The sequence below is a fragment of the Chrysemys picta genome, chromosome 6 (genome assembly GCF_011386835.1).
Source record: "Chrysemys picta bellii isolate R12L10 chromosome 6, ASM1138683v2, whole genome shotgun sequence".
Classification (NCBI taxonomy): domain Eukaryota; kingdom Metazoa; phylum Chordata; order Testudines; family Emydidae; genus Chrysemys; species Chrysemys picta.
Window position 1 is genome coordinate 12443979 of NC_088796.1, and position 12320 is coordinate 12456298.

At 40.8% G+C, this 12320-nt stretch overlaps 1 protein-coding gene across 1 annotated transcript in view; it reads right to left on the bottom strand.

Moving 5' to 3' along the window:
* Positions 1–8047: 8047 nt before the first annotated feature.
* Positions 8048–12320, bottom strand: part of EPG5 (ectopic P-granules 5 autophagy tethering factor) — an 87112-nt gene continuing 82839 nt past the window's right edge. Inside the window, 1 exon segment of the mRNA XM_042850705.2 lies at positions 8048–10477. Within this exon segment, the coding sequence (XP_042706639.2) occupies positions 10295–10477 (183 nt within the window). The 3' untranslated portion in view covers positions 8048–10294.

Below are 12320 nucleotides of genomic sequence, written 5' to 3' on the forward strand. Positions count from 1 at the left end.
TGCATAAAGCGTGTCCCTGTTTATGGATGGCTTACGGTCAAAGGGTACGTCTACACTTGCAATCCTGAAGTGCTATTGCATCGCATGTAGGTATACCCAATGTAGCTTTAATCTTGTTAGCTCAGCCGCATGGGCATCACCATGGCTAGCTGCATGAGTAATTATCCAGGGTCCAGGCAGGCTTGCACAGCCAACCTGCAGATTCACGGCTCTGGTGCCCAAGGTAGCTCGGGTACATCTGCTCAAGCTGCAATCCCAGCCTAGGATTACAGTAAGGACACGCTCTTCAAGGCACAAACAGACGACAGGTTGGGGATAGGGAATAACAAAGAAGCTAATGAACATGGCGATGACAGGCAGTTTTGTTGCTGTTGGGTTTTGCTGCTTTTAATTGAGAGTAGAGGGGGTAACAACAGGATTCTATGTATCTAATCATATGGCCTCCGTTACCGTGGTATAGGAGCACCTTACACTCTTTTTTAAAGCAAAGTTACGATGAACCATTAACACACAACATGGCCCACGACTTATTCAGGGTGAGGTTAATATTCAAAGAACTTGGTTAAAGATTCTGGCTTGCCGGCTTCTCCTCTGAGTATGCCAAAAAATGCATTTACCCTCACGCATCCCTGTGAGGTAGGGCAGGGCTGTAATCCCTTTTTGACAGATGAGAAATGAAGGCATAGAGAGAATAAGTGATGTGTCCAAGGTCACACAGAAAATGGGAGGCAGAGGAGGGACTTGAAACCAGGTCTCCGAAGTGCTAGGCCAGTGCCCTAAACACCAGAGGAGTTACCAGTAGTAAGGGAAATAGAAAAGACAGGAATGGGAACAGTGATAGTCACAGCTGGTCACGGGGCCAGCCATGACAGCTGGCTGGGTTTTGTAGGCACCAACGCAGAGTGGAGTTTTAAGGGGGGCTATGGAGGAGGAGGTGGTAGTGGCTGTACAGATATTAATTGGGGAATTTTCCCTTTAAGTAAAGGGCATCATAGAAGAAAGCAGGGAGTTGTTTGAAGAAGGCGGTTGAGGAATAAAGGCTGGGAATGTTGGCAGAATGAAGGGGGCGGGGGAGAGAGGGGGTGGACATTGCAATATGTTACTCTTTCAGGCCTGATTTCCTGCAGTTGTTTCCTTATCTCTATAGCAGGAACTATCTGCAGGATCTGATGCTGCAGTGTGGAAACTGAGGATATTTTGGCTTAATGGTGACCACCGCACAGGATACATTGAATTCCAGTTTGGGGCTCAATCCTGCAGCCATTCAAGGCAATGGGAAAACTCCCCGACATCCACGGAAGTGGGAACAGGCCTTAAAAATTGCAGCCAGGAGTTCAATCTTGAGTTTTCAAGCTGACCGCCCTCCTACTGTTCCCATATTGCTAAATGGGACTAGGCCTTTATATGGAAAAGGCCTTAGCCAACCTAATAAGACTGTGTATAAAGTCCTATCCCAAACAGTTTAGAAATACCTGCCTCTGGTTCAGAAGCTCCTTTTCGTGAGCGATGGCTACTGCCACTTTAAATGATTCACCACCACAGGTATTTTTTTTTTTTAATCTTTTCAGCCCTCAGCTGTTTTGAGGTACTCGTTCTTCATCTTCAGCTGATGTCTTTTACCTTTCGGTGTTGCCCTGGAACTGCTGTGGATTCATTAACAAAGACGATCAAATTAATAAGGACTCAGGAAATCTGAATTCAATACCAGGCTCTGTCACAGACTTCTGTTGTCACCCTGAGCAGGTCACTTCAATCTAGCCTGTGCCTCGATGCCCCATCTGTAAAATGGGGCTAGCTCTTCCCTGTTTGGAGGCTAAAATCCATTAATGATTGTTAGATTGTCAGATACTATGGTGATAAGAGCCACGTAAGTAATTACATAGATACCCTTGATTTAATTAATGTGTTTAACAACAGCTTGAACTCAGTTTTTGGATGCATAGAATTTATTTTTAGTAACTCTGAAACCCTAATTCCCAACGGGGTCTACTACTTCCAAGCCCCACACTGCACCTTCCTCTTTGGTAATTACCCTCCATAACATTCCCTTTGATTGACTGTAAAAACCTACTGTTTGTAACTGCTGTGACTAGAATGGTTGTTATATTGGGTTTCCCTATTAAGCAGTCAATTAAATCTAAAGTACAGTGCGTGTTTCCTAGACTCTTGTGCCGGAGAGCAGATTAGATCTCCTTTACTTCTGCATCACCACCCTCTCCCAGCAAACAAAATTCTAGGCAATCTGTCTGCAGTGCATTCACTCTCATCACTGCATTACAGCAGGAGATGCAACAAAAGGCCCCTGCAGTGAGAGAGCTGCCCCCTGACCCCAAGATACCTACTGGATCTCATTTCCTTCCTCACCTGACTCTATAAAGGGATAGAAAGACTAAGGAAAGAAAGCCTGTCCCTCAGGTAGGGAAAGAAGCGCACACACATTTTGGGAGACGGACAGAGGAAGCAAATCAAATGCTTTTCCTCACTCACTGGGGAATCCTCCCCCTTTGGAGTGGAGGTCCTGGTTCTGGGGACTCCTAGAAGGCAGACTAGATGCTGCTTGTATTTTGTTTCTGTGTAATATACTAGCTAGCGAGTATACAGTTCTCTGCTCTAAGCAGATTGCCAGAGCTACTCGGGTAGGTGATTATGTAACCATCCAGCGACAATGCCATCGCAAGCCAGTCCTTTGGCTCGGGTAGTTTTGGCTCCAATCGAAGCCTATGTTTTTGGAGCGTAAGATCCAACTTCGACTCCTAGGTGCACAGTTTAAATGACATCCAATATCCACATATTGCCGGGGCTTTGTCACAACCAGCAGTGGAAGACTCTGGCTGCTGATTTCAGATGGGCGGTGTAGTTTAATAGCTAAAAATGGGCAGTCGGTATCTTAGCAACAGGTAGTTAATAGTGTACTTGGCTTTGTTTATTTTTATGTTTCTAATTAGAATACAAGCTGCATTTTGTTCCTATTAAAATGTCAGAAATTTGAGATGGAAATCAGCTACCTGGGTGACCTTATCTTTAACCCAATCCCCGTACAGGATTGTTCCTTAACAGGACAAACTGGATCTTGAAAAATATTTCTTCACTACGACTGTTTCTTTCCCACTTACACACTGATCCCTCAAGCTGTTCTGAGGGCTCCACTGGTGTTAATGTTAAATAAAGTACATTGAAAAGAGGGGGAGGGGGGGACATACATTTGCAGATTATTTCTATGAAATATAATACAGTACTTACTACTGACTCCGTTTTTGCAACAATCAACACGTACCACATATGCACTCCCACTGCCTCCCTCTTTCTTAGACACACACATTTTACTCCAATTGTTTGTTGGGGAGATGGGAACATTAAATCATTCAGCTTGGCTAGTCAAAAAAATGTCCATGAATCTATCCTCTCCCAAAACATGCAAAATGTATAGAGTCGGGAGCAGTGTGAGAACAGGACCAGGTCACAGTGGGCTCTATTCCTCGCTTTGCCGTGGACTCCCTGTGCATACTTGTAAAGTACATGGAGATCTGCAGATAAAAACATTGTACGCAAGTATTATGCTTCAGTTTTTCTACTTCACTGCATTATTGCAAGTTACTGCTACTCTTAAATTAGCACTAGTAATCAAGGTACCAAAGAAGAAATTCTTTAATTGCCTATACACCAACGCCTATACAGGCTGAGTAAGAAACAAGAGGAATGGGAATTGCTCATTTAGGAGAAATTCAATCTAGTCGTATCACTTTAACCTCGTGGGATGATTCGCATGATTGGAATGTTAAAAATCAGTGGTTATAACCTAGTCAGGAAGGATCAAGTGGGACAAAGGGGAGGGGGAGTGGTACTTTGTGTCAAAAACGATGTCAGTTATCTGTGACTTAATCACGGATAACTCAAAAGAAAATGATCCTGAATGCTTAAGAATAAATGTCCTACCAGATAAAACACAAGATGGGGTATTAGTTGGTGTCTGCTAGAGGCCACCAAATCACACTGAGAACAAGATGGCCACCTTCTTATACACCTATCTATAGGGCGTAGGAAAAACACTTGCATGAGCATGGGGACTTCAATCTGAGGGACAAATGCTGGACGTCTCACGCTGTCAGTATTAAAACATCCTTGGAATTTCTAAACATTACTGATGACAATTTCCTGACTCAAAAAAATGTGTTGCTGCCAACATGGGAAAATTCCTTTTTAGTCCTTGTCCTAACATATAAAGAGCAGCTGATCACTGAACTAAAACTTAATGGTAGCTTAAGTTCAGGTGGGCATGGCTGGGGGGGATAAGATAGAGGTCTATAAAATCATGCCTGGTGTGGAGAAAGTAAATAAGGAAGTGCTATTTACACCTTTTCATAACACAAGAACTGGGGGTCACTAAATGAAATTAATAGGCAGCAGGTTAAACAAACAAAAGGAAGTATTTTTTCACACAAGGCAGTCAACCTGTGGAACTCCTTGCCAAAGGATGTTGTGAAGGCCAAGACTATAACAGGTGCGAAAAAGAAAAAGAACTAGATAAGTTCATGGAGGATAGGTCCATCAATGGCTATTAGCCAGGACGGGCAGGGATGGTGTCCCTAGTCTCCGTTTGCCAGAAGCTGGGAATGGGCGATAGGGGATGGATCACTTGCTGATTACCTGTTCTATTCATTCCCTCCGTGACACCTGGCATTGTTCACTGTAAGAAGACAGGATACTGGGCTAGATGGACCTTTGGTCTGACTCAGTATGGCCTCTCTTATGTTACTGTATCACATTTATAACGTGCAAGCAGAATAAAGTCCAAATCAGTAATATATATACTTTGTGCTTTAATAGGGCCAATTTCAAAAAGCTGAAAACAATTATGAGCCAAATCAGCTGGGAGGAAGAATTTAATCAGAAAAATGTGAATGATAATTGGCAATTATTTAAGAACACCTTAATAGATGACAAAACCCAAAAATATTACAATGAAGGAACAAGGCTGTGCTGGTTAAAAAACTGACCTGATTTAGAGTGGAAGTGAAAGCAGTTATAAAAATTTTAAAAATAGATAAATCAGAAGTTAGGAATTGTATAATATTGATAAGGGAAGCAAAGGGACACAAGGAGAAATCTATGGCCAGCAAAGTTAAGGACAATAAGGAATTTAAAAAATATATATACTAAGAATAAAAAGAATCTTGACAAAGTACTGTATTAGTCCATTACTCAATGGAGATGATAGAATTATCAATAATAAGGAAGAAGAGACAAAAGTGTTCAATATATATTTCTGTTCTGAATTTGGGGGGAAAACAGATGATTGTCTCATCACATGGTGGTAACTCTCCTCCCATTCCACTAGTATATCTGGAGGATATTAAATAGAAGTTACTAATGTTAGATATTTTTAAATCAGCAGGTCCAGATAATTTGCATCCAAAAATTTTAAATGAGCTGGCTAGACAGTTAATATTTGATTTTCAATAAGTCATGGAGCACTGGGGAAGCTCCAGAAGACTGGAAGAAAGTTAATGTTGTGCCTATTTTTAAAAAGGGGTAAACAGGATAAGACCGATCAGCCTGACATCAATCCTGGACAATATAATGGCGGGCTTCTATGGGACTCAATTAATAGAGAATTAAAGGAAGGAAATGTAATTAATACAAATCAATATGGGTTTATGGAAAATAGAGCCTATCAAACTAATTTGATTTCTTTGTATGAGATTACATTTAGTTGATAAGGATAATATTGTTGACATAACCTGTAAGGCATTTGACCTGCCACACATTTTGATTAAAAACCTAGAATAGAAAATTAACATGGCATACATTAAATGGATTAAAAACTGGCTAACTGATAGGTCTCAAACTGTAATTGTAAATGGGGAATTATCATCAAGCAGCTGTGTTTCTAGTGGGGCCCCAGAGGGATCGGTTCTTGGCCCTACACTATTTAACATTTTTATCAATGACCTGGAAGTAAAGAAAATCATCACTGATAAAATTTCATGACACAAAAATTGGGGGAGTGGTAAATAATGAAGGGGACACATCGCTGATTCAGAGCTATCTGGATTGCTTGGTAAATGGAGTTCACGCAAACGTGTTTTAATAAGGCTAAATGTAAAAGTATACATCTAGAAACAAAGAAAGTAGGCCATATTATAGGATGGGGGACTTTATCCTGGGAATCAGTGACTCTGGAAAAGGTTTGGGGTTGTGGTGGATAATCAGCTGAACATGAGCTCCCTGTGTGATATTGTGGCCACAAACGCTAATACGCTCCTTTGACGCATACACGAGGGAACGTCAAGTAGGAGAAGAGAAGTTATTTTACCTCTCTATTTGGCACTTCTGGAATTCTGTGTCCAGTTCTGGTGCCCACAGTTCAAGAAGGATGTTGATAAACTGAAGAGGGTTTAGAGAAGAGCCATGGGAATGACCGGAAATCATGTCTTATAGTTATAGACTCAAAGAGCTCAATCTATTTATTTTAACAAAGAGGTTAAGGGGTGACTTGGATTACAGTCTATCAATATCTACATAGGGAACCAATATTGAATAATGGGGCTCTTCAATCTAGCAGAGAAAGGTAGAACATGATCCAATGGCTGGAAGTTGAAGCTAGGCAAATTCAGACCAAAAATAAAGGTATACATTTTTCAGTGAGAGCAAATTAACCATTGGAACAATTTACCAACGGTCAAGGTGGATTCTCCATCACTGGCAATTTTTAAATCAAGATTGGATGTTTTTCTAAAAGATCTGTGTGACATTACACCCTATATTCTCAGAGAAATATGCTTAGGATATGCATATGGCATAACTAAGGTATTTTATGCAAGGTAGGTCATGTGAGATATCATTGGAAAGGTTATGATTTACTGAATGTGATTATCCAATTTGTATGCATGTATCATTTCTGTATCTGAGGATAGGAATATGGACAACATATCAGTTACAAAAGTGCTTGCACCTGGGGAATGCCCACCAGACAGTAGGCAATCAGCCTGGATGGGCCATTAGGAAGGACAATAGGTCTCCGAAGATGCTAATCTCCCTCCTTCCTGAGACATTTCCTGGGATACTTCTTTAACACTGCAGGGTCAGGTGATCATGTCACCTTGTACTGGACATCGTTCTGGACTTCTGGTATTTTTCCACTGGAAGGGGTTGGGGGTCAAACTGGGAAACAAAGGATTCCTACCATATGCAAATTCTATTTAGGGCTGGGGAGCGAGTTAATCTTGGCTCTTCTCCACTGCCTCCCCACCCAAGAAGTTAGACTGATGAAAACACCTGCAGAAACAAAGAAAGGAAGATGGGGGGGGGGGGGGGGAAGAAGGCAGGAGCTGAGCCCAGGCAAGAAAGGTCAGCCTGTGAAAAGTATACCTGCATAAAACAATATTTAGGGTGAGAAATTACTATTTGTAGCCACTTTCTTTAACGTATTAAGCCTGGTTTGCATGATTGTTTAATTTGCTCAGTAATCTGCTTTAATCTATTTGCTATTCCTTATAGTCACTTAAAAATCTACCTCTTGTAGTTCATAAACTTGGTTTTTTTGTTTATTCTAAAACCCAGTTTGTGCAATTCTTAACTGGGGGGAGGAGGAGGAGAGAAGCTGAGCATATCTTCCTCCACATTGAGGAAGGAAGCGAATGTCATGCGTTTACGCTGTACAGATCTCTATACAGTGCAAGACAATATAATTTTAGGCTTACATTCCAGAGGGTGTGTGCACCTGAGAGCTGGGCAATTCCCCGAGCTGAGTCTTCCCACACACAGCTGGTTGCAGACGCTGTGCGATTCCACAGCTGGGTGTGTCCTTACCTGTGAGTGAGTGCGCGTGCAGCAGGATACAGTGAGGGAGCCCAGGCTGGTGGAACAGGGAGGCTCAGTGGGACCCTGGAAGAGGGGTCCAACCTGTCACAATCTGCTCTAAGAATTCTAAGAGTTCTACGGACTGTGCTATACAGGAGGTCAGACTAGATGATCACGAAGTGTCCAACGCTGGAAGGGACCAATGACCTTCCTCTCCCAGCCTTTATTTTCTTAATAGAAATTAGGGTGCAGCCCAGCAGACCATTCACTTTATTGCAATGGACACCGTACAGTTCAAGTTTTCCAAAAGCCACAAATATTGATACTTTAGGGATCAAAACTGCACAAATTAAACTGTAAACAGCTTTTATTTACAAACTTGTAATAAATATCACCACGAAGAAAAAGCAACATTCTTGCCATTCTCCTCCTGGGCCTCTCTTAGGACCTCTGCCAATCATATAACATGGTCGTGTAACGTGCACACAAGGAATAGAGTCAGGAAAGGCAACTAACCTAACCTGAAGACTTCAAACACCCAGACAATACCTTCATCTCCCAAGAACAGTAAGTTACACACTGTGGGATGATATGGCTGCTTCTTGTGGCTCGATGGAATTATCGGGACCTTTACCAGGAGCTACTTGATTTCCATTTTTTTATTTCATATGGTCTTTGGAGGCCTAGTACATTATAAACTCACAATCTGTAAAAACTCAAAGGCTGACACAACGGCTTCTGTTTTAAAACCTGCATGTCAAATATATACATAAAAGTCTTGTGTTTTCACATTTTTTACACAACTGAGGCATAACGTTACGTCTAATAAAGGTGCTAAAACCAGTGCCTTAAACCTAAACGAAAAAAGCAGTAGAATTTATTTTTCCAGTTGCGAAGTTCCCAAAAGGGCCCGTTAAAAACATGCGGTAGTGATGGTTGGCTGATGCACAAAATGAAGGACATAGCAAATATGGGCTGGTACACAGAGAACAAAACTGCAAGACCAATTGGAGAATGGGTGTTGTCTGAAGTCCCAACTGACATGGTTTGCATAATTTGGCAAGAAGAGAAAGGGAAATTACAAAACAAGTGAGTCACTCAGTAACTGGTTAGTTCTCTAACACTAAAACTATATTTAAGTGCAATATTGGTGAATGTGCTGATGATCAGTTATGGAAGAGGTTGTAGGTAGCACTTTTCCTTTATTGGTGACCAGAGCTAAGTGTTTTAAAATGTGAGCGTGTCCTAAACATAAAGGCACTGAGTAATGGATGGGAAAAAGATATCATGGTTCCTTTGCAAAAATCCTGAGGTATTCACAGACCACGGCAACGGAACTTTAAGGCCATTTGGAACACATCAGATTCTACGGAGGCAAATAAAATGGCCACAGAGCCATATAAACACAGCTGGGAAGACCCGTTCTCTGCTTTCTTATTAGATGTTCCTTTCATTAATGCACTCAAAGAAGGCAACAAAGATTATGATAATTAAACTGACAAATTTCCAGGCCCACGGTTCACACCTTGGTAACAGGATTTTAAGAAGAAATCACCAAATTAAACACAGAGTAGGTCACTGCTCACAGTGTCTTCTCCGATATCAAGATACCCAACTAGTGAGGAAGGAAAGCCACAGTAGTCTCCCTGCCGGTCAATTCAGCCCTAAAACAACCAGTCTCTTTCAGCAGCACCGAGGAATTGGTGAGTTAACATGAATACCAATGGCAATTTTCCCTTCTACATCTAGAAACTCAGTTCTTGACTTTATCTGTCTTTATAATAGAAGCAACATGGACATGAAGGGTTCATTCTAGCAAACGATATGGAATCAGATTCAGTCACATCTGGAAGTTGGGAAAAATCTCAAGTGCTTAGTTAAAATTTCAGCTACTGCTTATAGGGGTGCGAAAAGATGTAAAAGGTCACATTCCACTGCAGAGGTCTGCGCAATCACAGAGAAGTTCGATTTTTAAAGAGACACTATATTCATGGATATAGTGAGTTTCCAAGTTTCAGAATAGGTAGGTAGATAACTTTTAGAGGTGCCATGGTTAAACAGTGGTCCAAAACTCTGCTTACACACAATCCTGATGCGTGGATTGGCCCAAGCAATGAAGTCTCAGAAGAAGAAAAAGGCACAAAGCAAAAAACCAACTGCTGTATATAAGACAAGGACAAGCTACATTCTCTCAAAGGATTCACATATCTAGTCTCAATTACCCTTTTAGATTGTGCTATACACGGGAAGCCATTCAAGTGTTTTCACCAGACAGAAATTGAGTGACTCCATTTAAAGCAGTATGTTAAGAACTTAAAATACCCAAGAAAGTTAAAAACATGCCTGTGGACATTTCCCACCCATGCTCCCCCTTCGATTCATTTTGATATAAAGTACAACTCTCCAAGTGAAAATTACTTGTGCAATAACAACTTTGAACGTAAACTGGAGAAAGCCAAGACTGTAAAAAGGTTTCTGGTGATCTCAGTGCCTGCTATCGTATAATGTCCAAGTAATGCACTTCTGGGTACAGAGTGTTCACAAGGAGAGCCAAGAAATTATTTGCATCTTGAAGACAATGATCTGGGTGCTTGATAAACTGGGATGCTTGGGAGAGTTGTTCCTGATACTCCGTATATTGTTTGCTTGATGCCATAGATTCAAGGGTATTCAGTGCCTACAAATAGAGGGAAAAATTCAGTTAGCTAAGTATATTCTGTCCCTATTTTCTGCAGTTATAATTAATAGGTCAGATCATTAGCTGGTTTAAACAAATGTGATTCCATTTACTTAAATGGATCTATGTTGATTTACACTACTCGAGGATCTGACCCTACATCTACCTAGTGGTTTTATACAAATATTTGTATAACAAGCTCCCATGATCATGTAACATTCAACATCCACATTTTGTACAGTACAGTATCAGCAGATTAGATTCACACTACATATACCAATGTTGTTCTCTCTCTATGGGTGATAGGAACAACTACCCTGTCTTAAGTTTCACTGTGGTTCTTTAATAGGCATATCATTTATATTTACATCAGGCACTAAACAGTTAACCTTAAGGGAAAACACACCAAATGCAGCTCGTAGTACTCTTGCAATTCATTTCACAATGTTCTCCTCAGTGCCCATGATTTCCATATACGTATGTGTATTGTTTCTGCCCAATACTGTCAGGTTAAAAATCCTATGTTAAAAAGAAATCCCTAACCTAAGTTAGCGATAACACCAGTGATTAATTAAAGCTGGAAGAATTCTGAATGAACCTCATTTACTTTTCACTCATACCAAAGAAGGAAAAGAGAGTAGACCGCTTCGCTTTCATTTCTGACTAATTCCACTGTCAGGTTCTCATGCACTAGCATACTGCTGCAATGTGTGGCTTGCAAACACCCTGCAAGAGGATGTTTTTCTGTTGTCTTAGTCATTTAAAGGTTTGTATTCACAAAACGTAAATGTTGGGCTAAACATAGCCTGAACATAACCCTTTACAGGGAATATATTAAAGTCAAGGCTGATATTTTTTCATCCCTTCTACCTGCTGTTGCTGGGTTCCAACATTCCTGAACTCAGCTATCGTGGACATGACAACGTTGCATTGATTTGCCCAATGGAACAATTTTAAGCCAGTTAAGTTAAATTGGTACAAAAGGCTTCACAGACACTCTTATTTGGATTTAAACCAGTCTTATTTAGCTTAGACAATTAGAAATCAGTTAAACTGAAATAAGCCCCTCTTAAATAGAAATGAGAGAGAGCCCACACAGAGGTATGCACCAATTTAAAAATCACACTTAATTAAACCAGTGCATCTTGTCTATACAGGCGAGACCTCAGAGGAACTTAACCCTTTCCTGTCCACTTTTTACTGACACCTTTTGTATTCTGAAGTTATTGGAAAGGTTTATTTTTGAGCCAAAGTTTAAGAAACACACAAAGTACTGCAAATTGATGTTCCATTGGTAAAAGTGCTCAATCCTCTCCTTCGCCCCACTGTCAAAGAGTATATTTTCCAGTTCCTTCTGTCATCTAGTTTCCATTATTTCTCACTCAGTCTATTGAACTGACTATGTCACTGAAAGCCGTGTGTTTTAAGATTTATAATGACACAAAATATTCCTGTCAAACAACATGGGTTGCTGTGCAACCAGCTTTGCCTATGCAACTCACTTCCCTGGCCTAGATCACCTCAAGTATCTTAGTCTTGCTCTCTCAAACACACACTAGCAGTCCTACCAAGTTATAGCAAATAGTGCAGTAGTTTGTGATACCAACAAATGTTCCTCAAGTTACAAGGATAAGATCAACTAATTGCTTTTGAAATTCGGAATTTAGACCCAGATATAAAGAGGGGGAAAGCACTGAGGGCCAAATTAGGATGGGCATTTCGCTCTCACTGAAATCAGGCATTTCAGAGGAGAAGGTAGGCTTAATATACACTGTTTGTAATGATTCCCATGAGCCTCACACTGCAACTTGATTAGCCAATACAGAGACAGAGGATGCTCAGT